The 19,849-nt window shown below is 42.3% G+C and overlaps 1 protein-coding gene across 1 annotated transcript; it reads left to right on the top strand.

Moving 5' to 3' along the window:
- The first annotated feature begins 5,280 nt into the window (after positions 1–5,280).
- Positions 5,281–18,280, top strand: LOC126101625 (uncharacterized). The gene is made up of 5 exons (XM_049912309.1): positions 5,281–5,428; positions 9,741–9,947; positions 10,033–10,077; positions 13,156–13,389; positions 18,094–18,280. Exons 1-5 carry the CDS (start codon positions 5,381–5,383, stop codon positions 18,166–18,168), a joined length of 609 nt encoding a protein of 202 aa, XP_049768266.1. The 5' UTR covers positions 5,281–5,380; the 3' UTR covers positions 18,169–18,280.
- Positions 18,281–19,849: the final 1,569 nt, after the last annotated feature.

Genomic DNA, 19,849 nt, shown 5'->3' with positions numbered 1-19,849 from the left:
TTCTCAGACACTTCTCCTGGAGCCTCACTTCCCCTGTTCGACAGTTAAGTCGGTCAACTTCGCCACAAACGTTGAAGGTAGATCCGACAACGGAGATCACTGCATTGAGGTGCAACAGCAAAATCCCATCGTTTGCTTAATGTGAGCCAAAAATTTGTGTTTGTAACCACGCAAGCAGAAGTGTTTGCGTACAATGGCGTGCACCGTCGAGCTAGGGACGCCTGGTCCCTACTGGCTTGTCTGATGTAGCTAGGTGGCTTCATAGAGAATGTTTCGCGCAGGGGCGTTCCACCGTTTCTTCATTCACGTGCCTTTTAAGACTTTTCCAACATTTGAAATCAAACTTCCCTTTCCTCGAAGAGCTCTGTCCCACTGATTTACGTGTGGGAGGATTTACGTTCTCTAGTTACATCCCACTGAACTCGTGTAACAGATTTTAACTCTGCTATCTGTGTCCACTCACTGTCACTGCACCTTTCGTTGTGGCGTCCATATGTAGCCTGTCAGGATTAGGTCTGCCCGTTAAAAGTAAACATTTGTGCTTGTACTCGTGTAGGCACCAAATGACTCTGCGCTGTGTCTGAAATGGTGAGGATTACATCTTGGAGAGTTTGCTCTGTTCAGTGTATATTTACCCAAAAACATAAAATGACGAGTTCTTTCGTTATAAGCATTTGTGTACCCCTAGCCAGGACACCCTGTATTTTGTTCTCTCGTGTTTACTGAACTCGTTGGATGCATCCGATAAAGAGTAGCCCTATTATGTGCATAACATCATCTGTACGACAAGCTACAAATAGGACCTCTGTTTAGGCTACTTCCATAAAAGTCTTAAATATTCATAGATTTATTTTAAATTAAAGGCGTTTTGTGGATGAGGTCACCGCTTTGCACAACACCTGACACTTAGAATAGCAGTTACAGTCAATCTAACAAAGCTGAAAGCATCTGTTCCTAATAACACCGGCAGTGAAGTATAGCAACTGTCCAGGTTAATGCCGCCAGCACATCAGCAATACCCGTGACGGCTGCTACCTGGCAACTGAATGCACGCAGCGGATATCCTGGAGTGAGCACGTCCAGACTTCCGATATGGTTACACAGCTGCAGCAGAACAACAACTGCTGCGTGTACAAAGTAACGGTCTCAACGTTTCTGAATTTTCGCTAGAGTTGGAATGGTTCTGAGTCACAGATTGCGGCTCTGTGAAAGTATGGAGGCACGCTCTTCACTATCACATCATCGGTCGTTAATTCGAAGAAGCAGATTATCTGCGCTCCGATGTGTACTAAATGCAACAACTTAAGTTCGATAGCAAGTCAGGTGGCGCAGTGTTTAGCACACTGAACTCACAATGGGGAGAAAGATAGTTCAAAACTGCACTTCAATTGCCTGTGAATTGCCTACATCACTTACGGGAAATTTCAGGATGGTTTCTTTGAAACGGCACGGCCGATTTCTTTCCCCGTCCTCTCGTATTCCGAGCTTGTACTCGGTCTCTAACGAGGTCTTTGTCGACGAGACGTTACATTAGAATCTTCGTCTATTTTTAAAACTTGGTTCTAGGAGAAAATAGTGTTAAAAATCATTATTTACTATCGAATCAAAGGCGATCTCGACACCTTGGTACGAACTCTTTGACCCTAACCTAAATTTATATCAAGCGCCGGCCTGTGGCCGAGTGGTTCTAGGCGCTTCAGTCCGGAACCGCGCTGCTGCTACAGTCGCATGTTTGAATCCTGCCTCGGGCTTGGATATGTGTTATGTCCTTAGGTTAGTTAGGTTTAAGTAGTTCTAGGTCTAGGGGGCTGATGACCTCAGATGTTAAAGTCCCATAGTGCTTAGAGCCATTTTTTATATCAAGCGAATTCCTATTTTTTCCTTACTCATAAGCAACACAATATTTCTGACTGCTTGCTCTTTCCATAATCACGATGTAATCTTTCTGAGATGTCGCTAATGGATTTATTACTGAGGTGAAGTGCGATGACTAGTCCAGACTGGAGTCACTGAGCTGTCCTGACCCAACCATTCCGTTGCTACAGCTTCTCTACTGACAATACTCCCCGCATCCTATTATAGTGGTCGGTCTCTCTTGACATCTAGTGGTCAGCTCCACATTACATAAGTGTGTCCGGATACTTTGGAGCAGACGGTGTCTATGACGTTATGCGATGGTACGATTTCACCGCTTTGAGAGCTAGCGTTGCTCCTCCTGTCAAATGGATCAACAGAAAGTGTCGCGAGTGTATCTGTTAGTAGACTATGGCATAATGTACAACTTCGATACTTAGCGATACCTTGTTAGTCTGTTTCTCACATAGCATTTCAAGTTATCGACCAAAGGAGACAGTGCAGTGGTTAAGTCCCTGGACACAAATTCGTAGCCGGCCGGAGTGGCCGAGCGGTCGCTACCGCTACGGTCGCAGGTTCAAATCCTGCCTCGGGCATGGATGTGTGTGATGTCCTTAGGTTAGTTAGGTTTAAGTAGTTCTAAGTTCTAGGGGAATGATGACCTAAGATGTTAAGTCCCATAGTGCTCAGAGCCATTTGAACCATTTTTTTTGAGATTGTACCTTAAGTACACCGCTCCCCAAATTTTCTCAGCGTTCTTTGACTGAGAAATATCTGTAAAATATTCAGTTGTGCAAGAAAACAGCGTTAGTAAGACACAAGAACTAAATTACAAGGAAGAAGTATATCGAAAACGCCAAAAGTATCGGTTTTGAAATTTTGTAACTTATGTAACGGACCACAGGAACAACCTGGGCCCTTACCTTGCTTCCACTACACGAACTGTTCAGGGATGTCTCGTGGATTGACAATGATTCTCCAAAACGGGCAACACTTAAATTGTTCCATAGTCATTTTCCACCACATCCTTCTGTTGAGGGCTGCTACTGAAGCAAATAAGTTAGTCTTTCATCCAAAGATCATTTAACAATGGTATTAGACATGTCATTTAATCCAACAGATAACCAATCTTAAAAGTTAACAAATACACATGTTTACAATTATGTAGAGATCTATTTAATTTCGAAACAAACGTTAGAGGATTTCATCTCACCACGAGCCCCTACATACACTACACATATGACGTACACACGATCTCTGCTGACATCACGGCCATGATGGCACTCCATATATTTCTTTGCTGTCTCAAATGTTCGTCACTGAGCCAGCATCCCTCCAGAAAGTAGGTGAAGCTGACGTCATAAAAATGAAGGTAGTTTAATATTTTACATCGCATATCTTGAGCAAACAATTTTCCACTCATTGACCTTATACTTAGGAAGAGTATTCTGCGATGACAGATGTAACGTTTTACAAGCGTAACGTATTTCACAACGCTTATCTTTTATTTAGGTATATTTTTGCTACATAATATGTAGTACTCAAGGAATGTACTAGAAAGCCTCTCTGTAGATCAGACACTAGCAGAGATATATTGGCAGATCGAAAGTTTGAGATGAATGGTGTGGTGCGCTTGGATAACTCGGCTAGTGAGAGAACTGCTTGCGAAGACCAAGGCTGCGGATTATAGTATGGATTAGCAAAATGTTTTAATTTTTCCGTGAGTTTCACTTCAACGCACTTTCCACCGCAGGGTCAAAGATTCATTCTTGAAAGCGTATCCTGCTATAACAAATCACGGTATTCTATATATCAACGTTCAGATAATTTTGAGTCTGTAGCTGAAGTTATACCTTTGACGTAGGAAATTATCCGTTCATAAACTTCTCTTATCTTATCTTTTGAAAAGAAATGAGCCACGGTAAGCCTCATTCTTGTTACCTTGTATCTCAGACTGCCATGTTGTAAGGACCTGTTATTTATTATGCGTAATTCGGTTACAATTATTACTATTACTTGATCTTACTATGTTTTTATTTATTGAGAAATTAATACCCTTTACTAATAATGCATTAAACTTGTATTTACAATATGTTTCAGCAAGATAAATACACTGGGAGCGATTGGTTCGGTGACGTGACGATAACATGACATCAACGCGCTATCAAATGCGCTTTACCACAATCATAATTCTAACCTGTAGGCCAAATTCATAATACTAAGTCCGATTGCTATTGCTGTCGTAATGTAAGCCATTTAATACATTTAGTTTCATGTTATCACGGTCGGGCGACACCTAGTTTCTCCGTTCTCCAAGGACGATTTGTGCGTCTAAATTTACTGGCACTTAAGTATCCAGGTAATAGGGCTGTCTTCTACTGTAGACGTTTTAATTTCGCTCCCCCTCAAAATTTTACTTATCTATGTAATTAATGTGCGTATTCTGTCTTCAACGTGATATGTACCACCTCCGGAAAAATTAACATTCAAAATTTCTCTTTCTCGTATTATTAATTTTGTGGGACACATTACACTGCACGGTAAGTCTTCACAGGCTTATACATGACAGAAATGAGCATTTGAAACCCTACGTTGAGAAATTATATTGAACAAAATTCAATATTCCTGTATGTCCGACCGGTGCTCACAAAACTGTGTTGCAATATTTGAGTTGTAACTAACGGATAGGCAGTTGCCCTAAACTCTGCTCTTATAGGAAGCATCAAGATAAGAGTAGTTAATTATCGCTTACACAGAACCAAACACATGTTTTGCTCCGAAACTTCACCCACAAGTTAGTTGGGCAGAAAAGATATTATATGAAACATCGTTCTGCCACACTCTTAGGAATTATGCAACTAGCACTTTTTAGTTTCAAGTGCACAAGGCTTTTTCTCTGCTTGGTCCGCAGCTTGCGTAACGTCAAAACATGGCCCCTTCTTTACTTTTGAAAAATTAGCTGCAAATAGTTTATCCCTTCTTGTTTTTGCATGGATTCACGACAGGCTTGTTTCGGTATTTGTGGCATTTTCAAGAGTTCGTCTAGGTGGACGATATGCTGAGTATAAACTGCTTTGTGCTGCTGAGGATAAATGTCTTGTTGAAGTTTGGAGATAAATTAAAAAAGCAGGGCTGATGGTGCTACAGAACAGCCTCAGAGTGTGAGATGAGTGAATAAGGACGGCGGTGAGACGCTAATTTCCAGTAAGGCGAACAACTGGGTACACCAATGTGGCCTTGTGACTTATAGTTCACCCGGTGCCTTGTGGGAACTGCAAGTAACGTCACATCCATCACGCTCGTCACCACTGTTTCAAGGTCCTCCTCAGCACCTCAAGGTCCTCCTCCGCACCTGTACTAACTTCATGACCTGACGCAAGCTGTTTGCAGAGGTTACATTTGGTATCGTTGCTACATTATGCAAAAGCTGTGTTTTCAGAGGAAAAATGGTATAAAATGCGTTGATTCCGCATCAGAGTGGCACTTCTCAGCAGCAGCAGAACCAGCAGCAGCAGCATTTACCGACATGGCGTCCAAACTGATCATCTTGCTCGCTCTGGCCTCTGTGCTCCAGGTACGTGCAGTCTTTACTCTCGAGCCTACTGCAGGCTAGGATCTTGGCTGTGGCGCCTCGGGCGCTCTGTGTCTTTTTTATCTTCGAGTTTTGTGCAGTCACTCACGTATGGAATTGCCCTGAAGATCAGCCATTACTGCCCATTCTGCCTATAGTGTATACCGTTGGGGTACTGAGGTCACATGTAATCACCAAAGCGGTTTCCCCACCAAGTAAATCCTGTCTTCCCCAACGAAATAGCAATAAAAACACCTGCACCTACATGTTGTTGATGTATGTGACTGTCTTACACACACTGTCCTCTGAACTACGGAAGCGGATTCTGTTTAATTTTTTTATTTTCTAATTTTTTTATTTTACACCTCTAGTTAATTAGAACCAAACTGATGAGCAAATCTCCATGGTCATGGAACGTCTGAGTACATAAATTGCAACAGAAAAGTAATAATATCTCAAATAAAATGTTTATCAATCCTTAAAAAACGACAAACTATCACTTTATATAAAAACAATCGACAATGTAACACAGGAATTAGCTAGATTTTTCAAGGAATTCTTCGACAGAATAGAAGGACTTACCCATGAGGAAACTCTTCAGTTTAGATTCGCAAACACGAGTATTACTGACGAGAGTTTTGAATTTTATTCTTTATTGAAAATGGATGCTCAAGAGTGAAGGAGGTGGGATCAAATGCAGACTGGATTTCTGCCTAGCATGCGCTGAGTGAAAGCTGATATTGTTAACAAAAACTGACATTAAAGACTGTATACATTGAGAAATCAGTTTCAGAATACTAAGACTAATGAACAAGAGTCGACAACAGGTTCGCGAACTTACACTAGTTACTGCTCGAACCGCCTGTATCTCAGCCAAAAATAACCTTTGGGAATAGGAAGAGCTACCCCAAAATACAGTACCATACGTCATAAGCGAATTAAAATAAGCAGATTACTTTAGGTGTCGAACTATCACATACTTGAGATATATTCTGATAGAAAAATGGTAGCATTAATTCTCTAAACAAGATTCTAAGCATGGGTGTTCCACGACGGTTTAATATCAGTCTGAACACCTATAAATTTTAAATGTTGATTCTCACTAATCATACACCCATTCTGTGTAATTAGGACGTCAGGTTTCGTTGAACTGCGTGTTAGAAACTGTAAAAACTGTGGTCCTATTGCGATTTAGTGTTAGCTCATTTACTACAAGCCATGAACATATGGTTTGAACTGCGCTATTTGAAACAGTGCCAGCGTTGCACACAACATCCTTTACTACCAAGCTTTACCAAGATGACTTTACGTCATCAGCAAACAGAAATATTTTTAATCACCTGTGATAGTAGTAGGCATACCATAAATAAGGAGCAGGAATGGCCGCAACACTAACAACATAACCTTCGCAATATGTGGAGAATGACCTTTTGCTGTCTGTTCACTTACGAAGTTGACATTTGGTTTCACGTGAACATTACTGGACCAATACCGTTTCTTTCCATTTATTCTCTTAAGATACGAAACTACAATACTGAAAAGATAACTGGAGAACGGTCTCATTATCAGAACCCTGTAATATCATCTCCGTTTTTTAAATAGGATCCCCAATTTTTTATTACATATTCGTATAGTACGTAAAGAAATATGAAAGTTTTAGTTGGAGCACTTTTTTCGCTTTGTGATAGATGGCGCTGTAATAGTCACAAACGTATAAGTACGTCGTATCATGTAACATTCCACCAGTGCGGACGGTATTTGCTTCGTGATACATTACCCGTGTTAAAATGGACCGTTTACCAATTGCAGAAAAAGTCGATATCGTGTTGACGTACGGCTACTGTCATCAAAATGCCCAACGGGCGTGTGCTATGTATGCTGCTCGGTATCCTAGACGACATCATCCAAGTGTCCGGAACGTTCGCCGGATAGTTACGTTATTTAAGGAAACAGGAAGTGTGCAGCAACATGTGAAACGTCAACCACGACCTGCAGCAAATGATGATGCCCAAGTAGGTGTTTTAGCCGCTAATCCGCACATCAGTAGCAGACAAATTGCGCCAGAATCGGGAATCTCAAAAACGTTGGTGTTGAGAATGCTACATCAACATCGATTGCACCCGTACCATATTTCTATGCACCAGGAATTGCATGAAGACGTCTTTGAACCCTTGTGTGCAGTTCTGCCACTGGGCACAAGAGAAATTACGGGACAGATTTTTTACACGCGTTCTATTTAGCGACGAAGCGTCATTCACCAACAGCGGTAACGTAAACCGGCATAATACGCACTATTGAGCAACGGAAAATCCACGATGGCTGCGACAAGTGGAACGTCAGCGACCTTGGCGAGTTAATGTATGGTGCGGCATTATGGGAGGAAGGATAATTGGCCCCCATTTTATCGATGGCAATCTAAATGAGTGCTTTGTATGCTGATTTCCTACGTAATGCTCTACCGACGTTACTACGAGACGTTTTACTGCATAATAGAATGGCGATGTACTTCCAACATGATGGATGTCCGGCACATAGCTCGCGTGCGGTTGAAGCGGTACTGAATAGCATATTTCATGACAGGTGAATTGGTCGTCGAAGCACCATACCATGGCCCGCACGTTCACCGGATCCGACGTCCCCGGATTTCTTTCTGTGAGGAAAGTTGAAGGATATTTGCTATAGTGATCTACCGACAACGCCTGACAACATGCGTCAGCGCATTGTCAATGCTTGTGCGAACATTACGGAAGGCGAACTACTCGCTGTTGAGAGGAATGTCTTTACACGTATTACCAAACGCATTGAGGCTAAACATCATTTTGAGCATTTATTGCATTAATGTGGTATTTACAGGTAATCACGCTGTAACAGTATGCATCCCCAGAAATGATAAGTTCACAAAGGTACATGTATGACATTGGAACAATCGAAATAAAATGTTCAAACGTACCCACGTTCTGTGTTTTAATTTAAAAAACCTACCTGTTACCAACTGTTCGTGTAAAATTGTGAGCCATATGTTTTTGACTATTACAGCGCCTTCTATCACAAAGCGAAAACAGTGATTCAACTAAAACATTCATATTTTTTTACGTACTACACGAATATGTAATAAAAAATGGGGGTTCCTATTTTTTAAAACGCAGTTGATATCCGTTTGACCTATGACAGCGCCATCTAGTTGGCCAACCGTAGCGCCATCTGGTTTCTCCCTTCAAGCTAGACAAGTTTCGTTCTTTGTAGTTTTTCCGTTTGACGCTTATTTCGTGAGATATTCGGCCCGGTCACGATCAATGGACCACCCTGTATGTAGCATAGACGGTATCAGCAGTGTTTCTTGCTTTACTAGCACGTTCATGAAGTAATCGTCATCTTTTTCTTCTTTATCCTTTTCTTCTTCTTCTCCATCTGTCTATCCCTCTTCACTTTGTTTTTTTATGTCTCTCCCCGAAGTATTGTTTTGCACTCTTCGATGTCACCTCCTTGCTTCCCATGTACCAGTGCCAGGATGCTTTTTCTATGTGATTTTTCAACCGACGTTTCATAACTTTTTTTGTTGATGTGAGTCTCTCCTCAGAAGTCATATGGCTGTTGCACAATGCACCACATCCAATACCAGCTTATGGAATTTTCTATATATAAAAGTTTCGCAAACTTTTAGCTGTATCATTTCCGAAACAAAATTATTAGATTTTCGAGTCTTAGCTGTATCCACTTCCATAGCAGTAAAACATTTATAAGGGCCTCGAATCACATTTTCCCGAGTGTGAAGAAGTCCAGCTTATTACGATGCTTCACTGAATATTGATAGTACAGGAAGTTATTTAATATCTAGCTGTGGAAGATATTTTCACTGTTAAAATTTGGCCTCCTAATCGGAAATAACCATACCGTTAACCGGACTATGAAGTAATTCAAAACCATTCATCAGTCTTTCGCGACAGGATAACGTGAGACAGACAAGCTATTTAGCTATCCGTCACTGCCACCAGAAGTCTGTTGAAACAAACTTCATCTTACACTCCGGGGTTGTCCATTAACACAAGTAGCCCGGTTTCTTGCAATGTCATCGTCCAACTAGAACACGACTTTTTTTTCGATGGTACATATCTACTTACACTCAGCTTATCCTTCAACCGGTTAGATGGTATTGACATTTTCAGTTACTTACAAGTCGGAACCAAAGTTGAAATAAAACACACTGTTTCATGGTACAACCATCCTGATTTGTCGTTAGTCCTAATGGAGACAAAGCGTTCCAGACACTCTGCATGTTATGGAGAGAGTGACTTTATTGTCTCTTGTTACTTTACAGATCGGCACATCGACCCCCACGTGGGGCCTTATCGGCGGTCTGGGAGACGTACTCGGATCGCTGGGACAGGCCGTAGGTTCGATGGTCAACGCCACCCACGAAGTCGTCTCGGGCATCGAGAATACTGTCAACACTGCTATCCAGACAGGAGAGGATCTTCTCGTGGACGCCCTTAACACGACTGCTAACGTCGTGTCTGACATACAGGTGGGATTATAAACTGTGGCTGAAAGACGGTCACGATCTATAAGAGGCATTACAATAGTGAAAACATTTTCTTTCATTCTTTCAGGAGGATGTCCAAGACCAAGTTGAGACCGCGGTAGAAGGAGTTCTGGTAAGCCACTAAGTGCCAGACGTGATGTCACATTGTTGTTGTATTGCATAGTTTTTGGCAAAGGTAGATATTCAGAAACACACTTTATGTTCTTACATCATATCTTAGATACATTTTTGACAACCGGTGACAAGCGAATCTTTCTTAGAAGCAACATACAACTCATAATGTCGTGTTTTGTGCCACTTTTTTCATATACATAAATAACATCCTTTTCACATGCCACTACCTCGCGAATTACATGATTTTATGTTAGTGATTTTTAACGCTTGTAGTACATCCCATGAACTCTTCGTCAAGATGATATATTTTTTATGTGAGTCGGGTAGAGGTTCAAGCAAAGTTAGGAAATATCATCATACTTCAGAAGAAAACAGTGATTACATTCGTCTTCATATAAATCCCCCTAATACAGAATTGTTCAAACTCATCTTACGGCGGCAAAACTTATCCCTGTTGAACGTCACAGATTTCCGTTTGGTGTACCATTTTCAACCGGAGCGAGGACTACTGAGTGTCATGAAATTAAGAATTTTTCACTTTGTCATTTCATGCCAAACCACTAAAACAATTATTTCACCAAAAATGTTCTTTAACTTTTTGTGTGTAAAGGATGAAAAGAATAGTATTTGAATGAATGAGTATTACTTCAGATTCCCAGACGTTTCCCGTTTCTTGCTTTGAACTTCTAAAAGTTATTTCACCACCCTTTTTCAGAATATTTGCTGTGACTGTGTCTCTAGCTGCCACTTTGTTATTTCTCGGTTCCGCAGCTATTTTAAGTAATTCTTTTTCGTCTTGTGGATTTCAACTTATGTTCTTTTGTTCTATAATTGTTCTTGGCCATTTATCTTCAGGGTTCTTCACAATTTAACAAGTTCTCTAAGTATCTGGCTAAGATCTCACAATTTTCATCCTTATTCCCTGACAGTTTCTCATTTTCTCTTCAAAAATTCATGATTTATGGTTGCTTCTCATTTAAGTATGGTTTGATAGTCATGTCGAAGGCACTTCTTATATATTCTGGAGATATGGTTTCTTTTGGCTTGCTACAGGATTATCGCTATCGGTATGCACGCTTTTTTGTATATGTCAAATTTGTCTTACACATCAAGCTTTTGTGATGACTGGGTGTTGTGTGATGTCCTTAGGTTAGTTAGGTTTAAGTAGTTCTAAGTTCTAGGGGACTGATGACCATAGATGTTAAGTCCCATAGTGTTCAGAGCCATTTGAACCATTTTTGAACATCAAGCTTTACGATTGTCTGTTCGCTTGTCAGTTGCCTGATCGCAGTCTTCAGTTCACTACCTGCGTCTGAGAGTTAGTTGCGATGATTTGACAGAATTTCCCGGATATTATCTCCGGATTCCATTTTTCTTTTCCAGTAACAGTCTGTGAAACTCACATGTGTTCTCCTGCAGCCTTTCATCGTTCGCTTTTATTGCCACATTTTTCGTTTAATGGAATATGTCTCAGCTTTATGCGTGTCTCTAAATGATCCGAATCTATATTAGTTTCTTTTTGAACTTCTACGTTATTAATTCCTCGGACGATTCCTGCTAACATGGGAGTATGACAGCTGATATTCACTGAGATCTCTACGCGGCGAACACTAATTTTCTTTTTGCTGGGAAGTCTCACGTAGAACGTGAACATGATTTTTCGGTCAAAAGTTTCACATTGTTCAGTAAGTCAGTTACCACTCCCATCTCCTTCGGATTTATTCAGTTGTATCCGTTTATGGGAGCGTGTACGGTGTATAACGTACATTTCTCGTTTGCACTTGTCAGTGTCAGAGGGGAGAATTCTAAAGACAGAACTTAAGTCTTTACGGAATGTGTTATTTGTTTACTAAACGCTGAGCCGAACTGCTAGTGATTTCTTCTGACTATCGTGGCATAAAACACTAATGAGGCTAATGGATAGATGCACAGGAGGCTACTCTGTTTAAATAAGAACGGAATTTCTAAGGCCAATATGTATAATAACTCTACCTGAAAAATGAGTTGGTTATGTCATCTTGGTGGTTAATCATATGACGGAAACAAGCTGATATTTATTTTACAAGAGCCTCAAGATTGTCGCTACAGATGACAACACGTTCTCAACATTTTAATGTGTCAATAAATACTTGAGTAGAAAGTTTTGGTGGTTAAATCTACATAAAAATGAAGAGATGCGTAAATTATTATCTAAGAAGTAGAACTCCTCTCCTACGGTCACATGTGAAATGATTCACATATCAGCTGTAGTTTGGTCTCCACATCTGTTCTCCTCAACATCTTTCACACACGAAATTCATATAAAGTGACGAAAATTACAACTGCAGTAGAGAAATTGAAACTATAAAATCCGATGTTGTTGCAATATTGAGTTTTCCAACCGAGCAGAGAAATTATGCATTTCAGTGTTTTCTGAACTCCAGATAATAGTCTTCATTTTTCATTCTTTATTCAGCAAATATCGAAAAATAATCTTATGTCAGGAACTTGTATTTACACGCAGATTTCGACAGACTTTATAACATTAATGGATGAAGTCGGTACTTGTTTCATATTATTTATTTTCTCAAACGCCGCTGCCGGGTTTCACGGTTACTGTTACTCCCCTTTGCATGCAAAGAAATCTGTCGTCACTCATCTGTAACTCAGACGACAGCTCGGTGAGATTAACCCCTACCAGTTTAGCTCTCTATAGATGCTAAGAAAATAGAAGTTTTAAGCGAAAGTTCCCTTGCTAAATCTATGCTTGCGAAAATGCGGTTCTGCACTCCGCACATGACCGTTACAACATTACATAGACTTTGCCGGCCAATTAAGTGAAAATATTCTTGTTGAATACGTAGTCGAATAAAGCAATCATGTTTTCACGATGTTTGAGCCCTTCGTTAACGGCTACCTTCAAGTGAGAACGCTGCTTGCTAAATCAACCGCCTTAGTTGAGGAACTGGAGTAAACACTCGTTTCAAGTTAGAATCTATTCCGAGTAGGAAATACAATACGTTCCGTAACTCATTTCCAATCGTTTAGTTGTAATCCTCCGCCCCACTCATTAGTGTGTTCCCGTGCCTTCTTCTAGAACCTGACCGGCAGCGTCTCGTCTGGCGTTCTGAACTCTGTGTCTTCACTGGCCAACGGCATCGGCAGCGACGTGGCTCAGGTGATCGGCCTGCTCGACAACGCGGCCGAAGACAGCGTCGACGCCATCGTCCAGCTGACGGCCGACGCCACCGCCTCCTTGAACCAGCTGGTGGACCTCGCACAGGCAGTGGGCGACGCGAAGCTTAACATGGTCGTGTCCTCACTCAAAGGGGTAAGAGTAGCAGTCTGTTGGATAAAAAATGAAACTTGAGATGCTAATTTCGTTGCATAGAGTTGAGCAGGTGTTTATTCAAAACATTTGCTTCTTACAGTTGACCCATTTTACTAAGGTAAGTGGACAACTGTTACTGCCTTCGACTGTTTTTTCACCTTTTTCTATTCAGTTATTGCAAGTGTTTTCCCGGTTAGTACTGCAACTTTTATTTTGTTATAAGTATATATTTGTTATCCCGCCCGGCTAGTCGTGCGGTCTAACGCACTTCTTCCGGAGCGCGCAGGCGTGCTTGTCCCTGGCACGAATCCGCCCGGTGGTTAGTGGCGAGGTCTGGTGTGTCGGCCAGCCTGTAGATGGTTTTTAAGACGGTTTCCCATCTGCCTCGGCGAATGTGGGCTGATTCCCCTTATTCCGCCTCAGTTACACTTTGACGACGATTGCTGCGCGAACACCGTCTCCACTTACGCGTACACCATAATTACTCTAGCACGCAATCATCGAGGTTACACTCGTCTGGAATGAGACGTTCCCGAGGGGGAGGGGGGGTGCAACCGTACATTAACCCTGGGTTCGGTGTGGGGCGGCGGTGGGGTAAGGCCAGCTGCTGTGACCGAGCGGTTCTAGGCGCTTTAATCCGGAACCGAGCTGCTTCTACTGTCACATGTTCGAATCCTGCCTCGGGCATGGATTTGTGTGATGTCTTTAGGTTAGTTAGGTTTAAGTAGTTCTAAGTCTAGGGGACTGATGACCTCAGATGTTAAGTCCCATAATGGTTAGAGCGATTTTTTCGGTGGGGTGAGTAGACTGCTGTAGCCTGTTGTGGTGTTGCGTACCACTGAGGGCTAAGGTGGCGACGAAACTCCGTCGTTTCTAGGTCCCCAGTTCAATATTTGTTTCTACTCGTAGTAACAGGCTCTTATACCCTGACACAGAATGATTTGCATGACATAATAAAATTAGTCGGCGTGTTTCTCATCTAATACATGATGTCTATTCAAATTTCATGCCAGTGGCATCAGAGTGGCTCTAGGAGTGCCACTATGAGGCTGCGAACCAGGTTTGCTTTAAATACACAATGTAACGGGTGTGAATGTTAGTCACCTTTGGGACTGGATGTGGTGACTTGATGTTAGTCAAGAATGTCTTTAACGCGACGAAGACGCCATTGTCAACACCTCAGAGGTTTTTGTAGTGGACTGACAAGACAGCCAGTCCACAGTGACGGGTAACCGAAAGGCACGCGTTTACACACGCCGGCTGGCGTTAGGTCTGAAACAGGATACGTAATGAATGCTATAAAGAAAAGTACGTAGCTGCTGGAATATTTAACTTTAATCCATCTTTTGTATACAGCGTTCTTGATGATACAGGTGAGACTCTCTCTAGAAATGGTTAATGGCGCCTTGCTAGGTCGTAGCCATGGACTTAGCTGAAGGCTATTCTAACTGTCTCTCGGCAAATGAGAGAAAGGCTTCGTCAGTGTAGTCGCTAGCAAAGTCGTCGTACAACTGGGACGAGTCCTAGTACGTCTCTCTAGACCTGCCGTGTGGTGGCGCTCGGACTGCAATTACTGACAATGGCGACACTCGGCTCCGACATGTACTAATGGACCGCGGCCGATTTAAAGCTACCACCTAGCAAGTGTGGTGTCTGGCGGTGACACCACAGTTTTGAACAGGATTGTTTAATTGGGCTACGGTAGGCTCTTCGTTCCTTCTGCGATATTGCAGAAAGACTTGGCAAGAAAGTAGCCACTGTGCATGAGTGCTGGAAGCGGTGGTCAAGAGGATGTACGGTCGCAAGAAGACTGGGTCTCAGAAGGCCACATGGCACTACCGAGAGCGAAGATGTGTTCGGATCATAGTCCTGCAGTTTGAGCAGCTGTTGCCATCACAGTGGCACAACCAACTGTTACAAATCCGTAGAACAGATAACCAGTCCAAAGCTGCAAATTTATACGTTATTTCACTCGATGACTTTTTTCAGGCCGAGACCCCTTTTTCGAATCAGCGTAACATAGTCGAAAATGGAATTTCCGAAGATGTCGAAAAGGTGCAATGAACAGTTACAATACATACGGATAACTAAATGCTGATCCACGCTACTCCAGAATGCTGGAAGTTCGTGTTGCAGATCGGTTACTTCCAGGACATCTCCGAGCCAGATGCCCTGTAGTGTGCATTCCATGACACCAAACCACCAGTATTTGCTGCATCAGTGAAGTCAGGGGAGAACTCATTGGAGCACAGGGGTGGAATTCTGTTGTGTTTCCCGATGAAAGCTACTTCTACCTCGGTACCAGTGAAGGTCGTGTGTTGGTTAGGAAGCCAGTTGAGAGCCTGGAACCAACCTGTCTGGACCTGCAGCTTCTGGGTACGATTTCGTATGGCAGCTGGAGGACTCACGTGGTTATCCCAAGCGCTCTGACTGCCAGTCTGCACGTCAGTCTGGTGGTTCGACCTGTTGTGCTGCCATTCAACGGAGGAGAACACCAGTGTCAACTACAAACACCACTAACCGTCCCTGAATTAATCAACCAAGTGCAACAGGCATGGAACTCCATCGCACAAACTGACATCCGGCACCTGTACAACACAATGCACGTACGTTTGAATGCTTGCATTAAACATTCTGGCAGCTACAACGGTTATGCACTTGGATGGGGACCATCCGGTCTGCCGACCGCTGTTGGCAAGCGGGGTGCATACACCCTTGTGAGGCAAACTGAGGAGCTACTTGATTCAGAAGCAGTGGCTCCGATCTCGGAAACTGACATACGGTCGGGAGAGCGGTGAGCTGACCACATGCCCCTCCATATCCTCAACCAGTGACGCCTGCGGTCTGTGGATGACACGGCGGCCGGTCGGTACCTTTGGGCCTTCATGGCCTGTTCGATAGGAATTTAGTTTAGTTTTAGTTATCTCACACCTATATTAACCTTTGATCTTCCAATATTTTTCCGTCAGTGCATATTAGAGCTTATATTACGCTCGACAGACATCGCTTTACATTGCTACCAAGATGTTTTCGAAAATCTGCAGTAGCGACTGTGAGAGAAAATTCTGGCTTTTAAAAATTTCTTTTCTGAGCGACTGTGTAACTCTGGGTTAGTAATATAGTTAATATTAGCAAAGACGATCTCATGGTTACCACATGCTCTTTCGGCCGTTAATTGCAAACCGAAGCCCCCAGCTGACTTGAAGTAGTTTCAAATTTGTTGTGGCAATGTTGTGTACATCCTGTTCCTATCTTCCTAAGAAGTAGGTCTTCAGGGACTGACACACACGATGACATCTCGGGTACGAAAAACAAACTATACATAGTACAACTGATTTAATTTACTCATTTTCTTGCACACTAGACCACTAACGGAGTTTCAGCCAAGAAACATGTCGACAGATATCTTTAATCAGAAGAAGGAACAGTTTAGCCAGGGATAGTCAAAACTTCTTACCTGGAAATGATCGTGTGGCGTCAGTGGCTGGGAGTTCCCATGCGGGAAGTTCGGCCGCCAAGTGCAAGTCTTATGGAGTGCGACGCCACATTGGGCGACTTTCGCGTCTACAATGGGGGTGAAATGATGATGAGAACAGCACAACAAACAGTCCCTGAAGGGAGAAAATCTCCACCCCAGGCGAGAATCGAACTCAGGCGTGGCATTCCAGCGCGCTGACCGTTCAGGTATTGGGGCGGACCTTTCTTACCTACTGCCCACCTATGCATCTCTGTTAGTAGTAACATTTTAACGGCCCAGAAGTTCACAGTAATTGATATTTGCATACTAGGGAAATTACCTTATAAAATCTATTAAGCAGTGTTACAATAAGGTGAAGAATACGATAATAATTACTTACCAAATACTAGATGTCAAAATTGTATGAAAACGTAATGAAAATATCTTTAATGCCAATCGCCTGACACCCAATATAAAAGCCGGAACACACACTAGTGAGCGGAAGGGACCAGGTTGACTGCCACTGTCTTAGAGCGATGTTTCCTAACACGTCTACGAACACTTAATTTGGCGATGAGATGAAATACAGTGGAAAATTAGTGGGACAGGTAAGATTAGCAGAATATAGAGCAGAAATCGTCATGAATGAAATCAGTTAGGATTAAATGATTTATTTTACATTAGGTAGTCGATTGATACATTGTTTGGGCTGTGTAGCGAGTCTCGATTGCAAATTTTAATCCGTTAAATACAGTACTCCCTTACTATTGTAACTGTACTCTAGTAATTATTATTTTCGTAATACCTGGTGTTACGCCTGTAATTCTAAAACCTAGACAGCCACACAATGCCTTCTAAAATTGTGTAATATAGACGAGTATAATGAGTGCGGCCAAAGTATGAAAGCTTAACGGATTAAACTTTACGCTTTGAATATTGTTATACAGCCAATAGTGGACAATGAAAGGTTAGTTTAATCTCGACAATAAGAGCCAGTGCGGCAAATTGTTATCATCTATGAAATTTATGTGTGGCAGTGGACTCCACTGCAAGTGAAAAAAGCAGAGAATGTTGCGCGTAGTAGATATCCAGTTATTAAAAGATTAAGCGCGCCGTAGAATGCGATGGAGAGCAGCATCAAAGCATTTGACAGACTGTAGATTTAAGAAAACATGCGTTTCCGCATCTGCATGCAAACTCTAATCAGCTCGTTTACTCAGATGGAGGACACTGATGCTGTGTTTCAGGCTGTGGACACTGTGACGTCACTGGTGGATTCTCTGGTAGCCGCCAGCAGCAACAGCACGATCAGCAGCCGTTAAAAGTCGGCGCCAGCGCGGAAGAAACGTTCATCAGCTTCTTTGTCCTAACAGATGTACTGTAATGATGCGACGCCATTCGGAATTGCTGAATAAAAATGTGTAATAGAAATAACTAGCGTTTTCTTTCTGAATATTCCTTTTACAAGCTCTGCAGTCGTTGGTAACACTGAGCCAAACATTTCAGTTCTGAACCATACCTGATGTTAGTGAAGTTCTGCGCGGATAACTAAAGGCTGTTTTATTTACTTTATTTGGCACTCACCCATATAACACTATTTAGTCACGGGCAGGTCCAACAAATATGATACAAGTCTATCTCCTACACAACGCTTTAGAAAACACATACATTTTAGAAAATCACTGCACTTGTAATCGATTCTCTCACATTTTCATATTACTCCTTAAAATGCACCTCGCCAGACATAGAAACTTTAGTAGGCTAATAATATTTAAAGGGAACGGAATCCCTAGATGTCCCAGCTCACAGAGGAATTTTTATCTATGCTTATCATACTTTTGGCAAGCAAAGATCGGATGATTAACGTCCCCCATATCTGAATCGTTGCTCCCGCTTCATCGTTACCACTCACTAGTCAAAAATCAACTATGTACAGTTCCAATGCGAACATCTTCGTAGTGTCTTAATCAAAGGAAGGGAAGTCTAGTTTTGACAGACATGATAGATTCGGCACACGGCTGCCCAGTGGACTACGTTCCTGCTCTCTCCCGTCCTTCCGTGTCAATGCTCAAAGACGTCAACACAAAATCTTTAAGATAGAAAAAATACCAATTTCACCAAGGAATAATGCAGTCTCGTTGTTCACAGATTGCAGAAAGCTTAGATTTATTCAGTTCAGCAAAATTTATAAAGCAAATATTAGTTAACAGAAGTTACTTAATTATACTACCCTAACAAAAGTATCTGGACAGCCCTATTTAATGCGGAGTTGATCATCAGATATCAAAGAGGTGGAGTCGCCAGCATAAAACGAGGTGGGGATCACTGTGTTTTCAGCAGAGAAGCGGTCAGTTGGGAGATCTCAGTGCCTTGAGACGTGGACTAGTCATAGGATATCATCTGAGCAACATATCCATCAGTAAAATTTCGATCCCGGTAGAGCTGCCCACATCGACTGTTGGTATTGTAACGATGAAGTGGAAACGAGAAGGAACGAAAACAGCTAACCCAGACCAGGCATATCTCATGGACTGTCGGGCAGCGATCGTCGATCATTGCGGAGGACGGTTCGCTAAAATCGCATAGAATCAGCGGAATAAAACACTCGAGATTTCCATAGTGCAACCAGCAATTCATCTAGCACAATGATTGTGTATAGGGAGTTGAAAAGAGTGACTTCAACGGTCGAACAGCTCCTCAAAAGCACACGTTTCTGTAGTCAGTACTAAGTGAGGTATAATGTGGAGTAAACAGCGATGCCACTGGACAGTCGATAACTGGACATGAGTGATTTGGAATGGCTAATCATGCTATAACTTGTGTCAATCAGATGGAAAGGGATGGGTACGCCGAATCCCTGGAGAACGACACCTACCATCATGTCCAGTACCCACAGTGAAATATGGAGGAGGTGGTGTTCTGGTTTGGGGATGTCTGTCATGGTTAGATATGCTCCAGCCAACGGCCTTGCCGCCGTGATCACACCGGTTCTCAGATCACCGA

The sequence above is a fragment of the Schistocerca cancellata genome, chromosome 9, assembly GCF_023864275.1.
Source record: "Schistocerca cancellata isolate TAMUIC-IGC-003103 chromosome 9, iqSchCanc2.1, whole genome shotgun sequence".
Classification (NCBI taxonomy): Eukaryota; Metazoa; Arthropoda; class Insecta; order Orthoptera; family Acrididae; genus Schistocerca; species Schistocerca cancellata.
This window is presented reverse-complemented; position numbering and strand designations above follow the sequence as displayed.

What these genes read in the sequence shown, in the direction of transcription:
- LOC126101625 (XM_049912309.1), top strand. Translation starts at nt 5,381, where the DNA reads ATGGCGTCCAAACTGATCATCTTGCTCGCTCTGGCCTCTGTGCTCCAG. An exon ending in CTCTGGCCTCTGTGCTCCAG is followed by an intron (nt 5,429 to 9,740) that starts GTACGTGCAGTC and finishes GTTACTTTACAG; the next exon opens with ATCGGCACATCGACCCCCAC. An exon ending in CCGCGGTAGAAGGAGTTCTG is followed by an intron (nt 10,078 to 13,155) that starts GTAAGCCACTAA and finishes GCCTTCTTCTAG; the next exon opens with AACCTGACCGGCAGCGTCTC.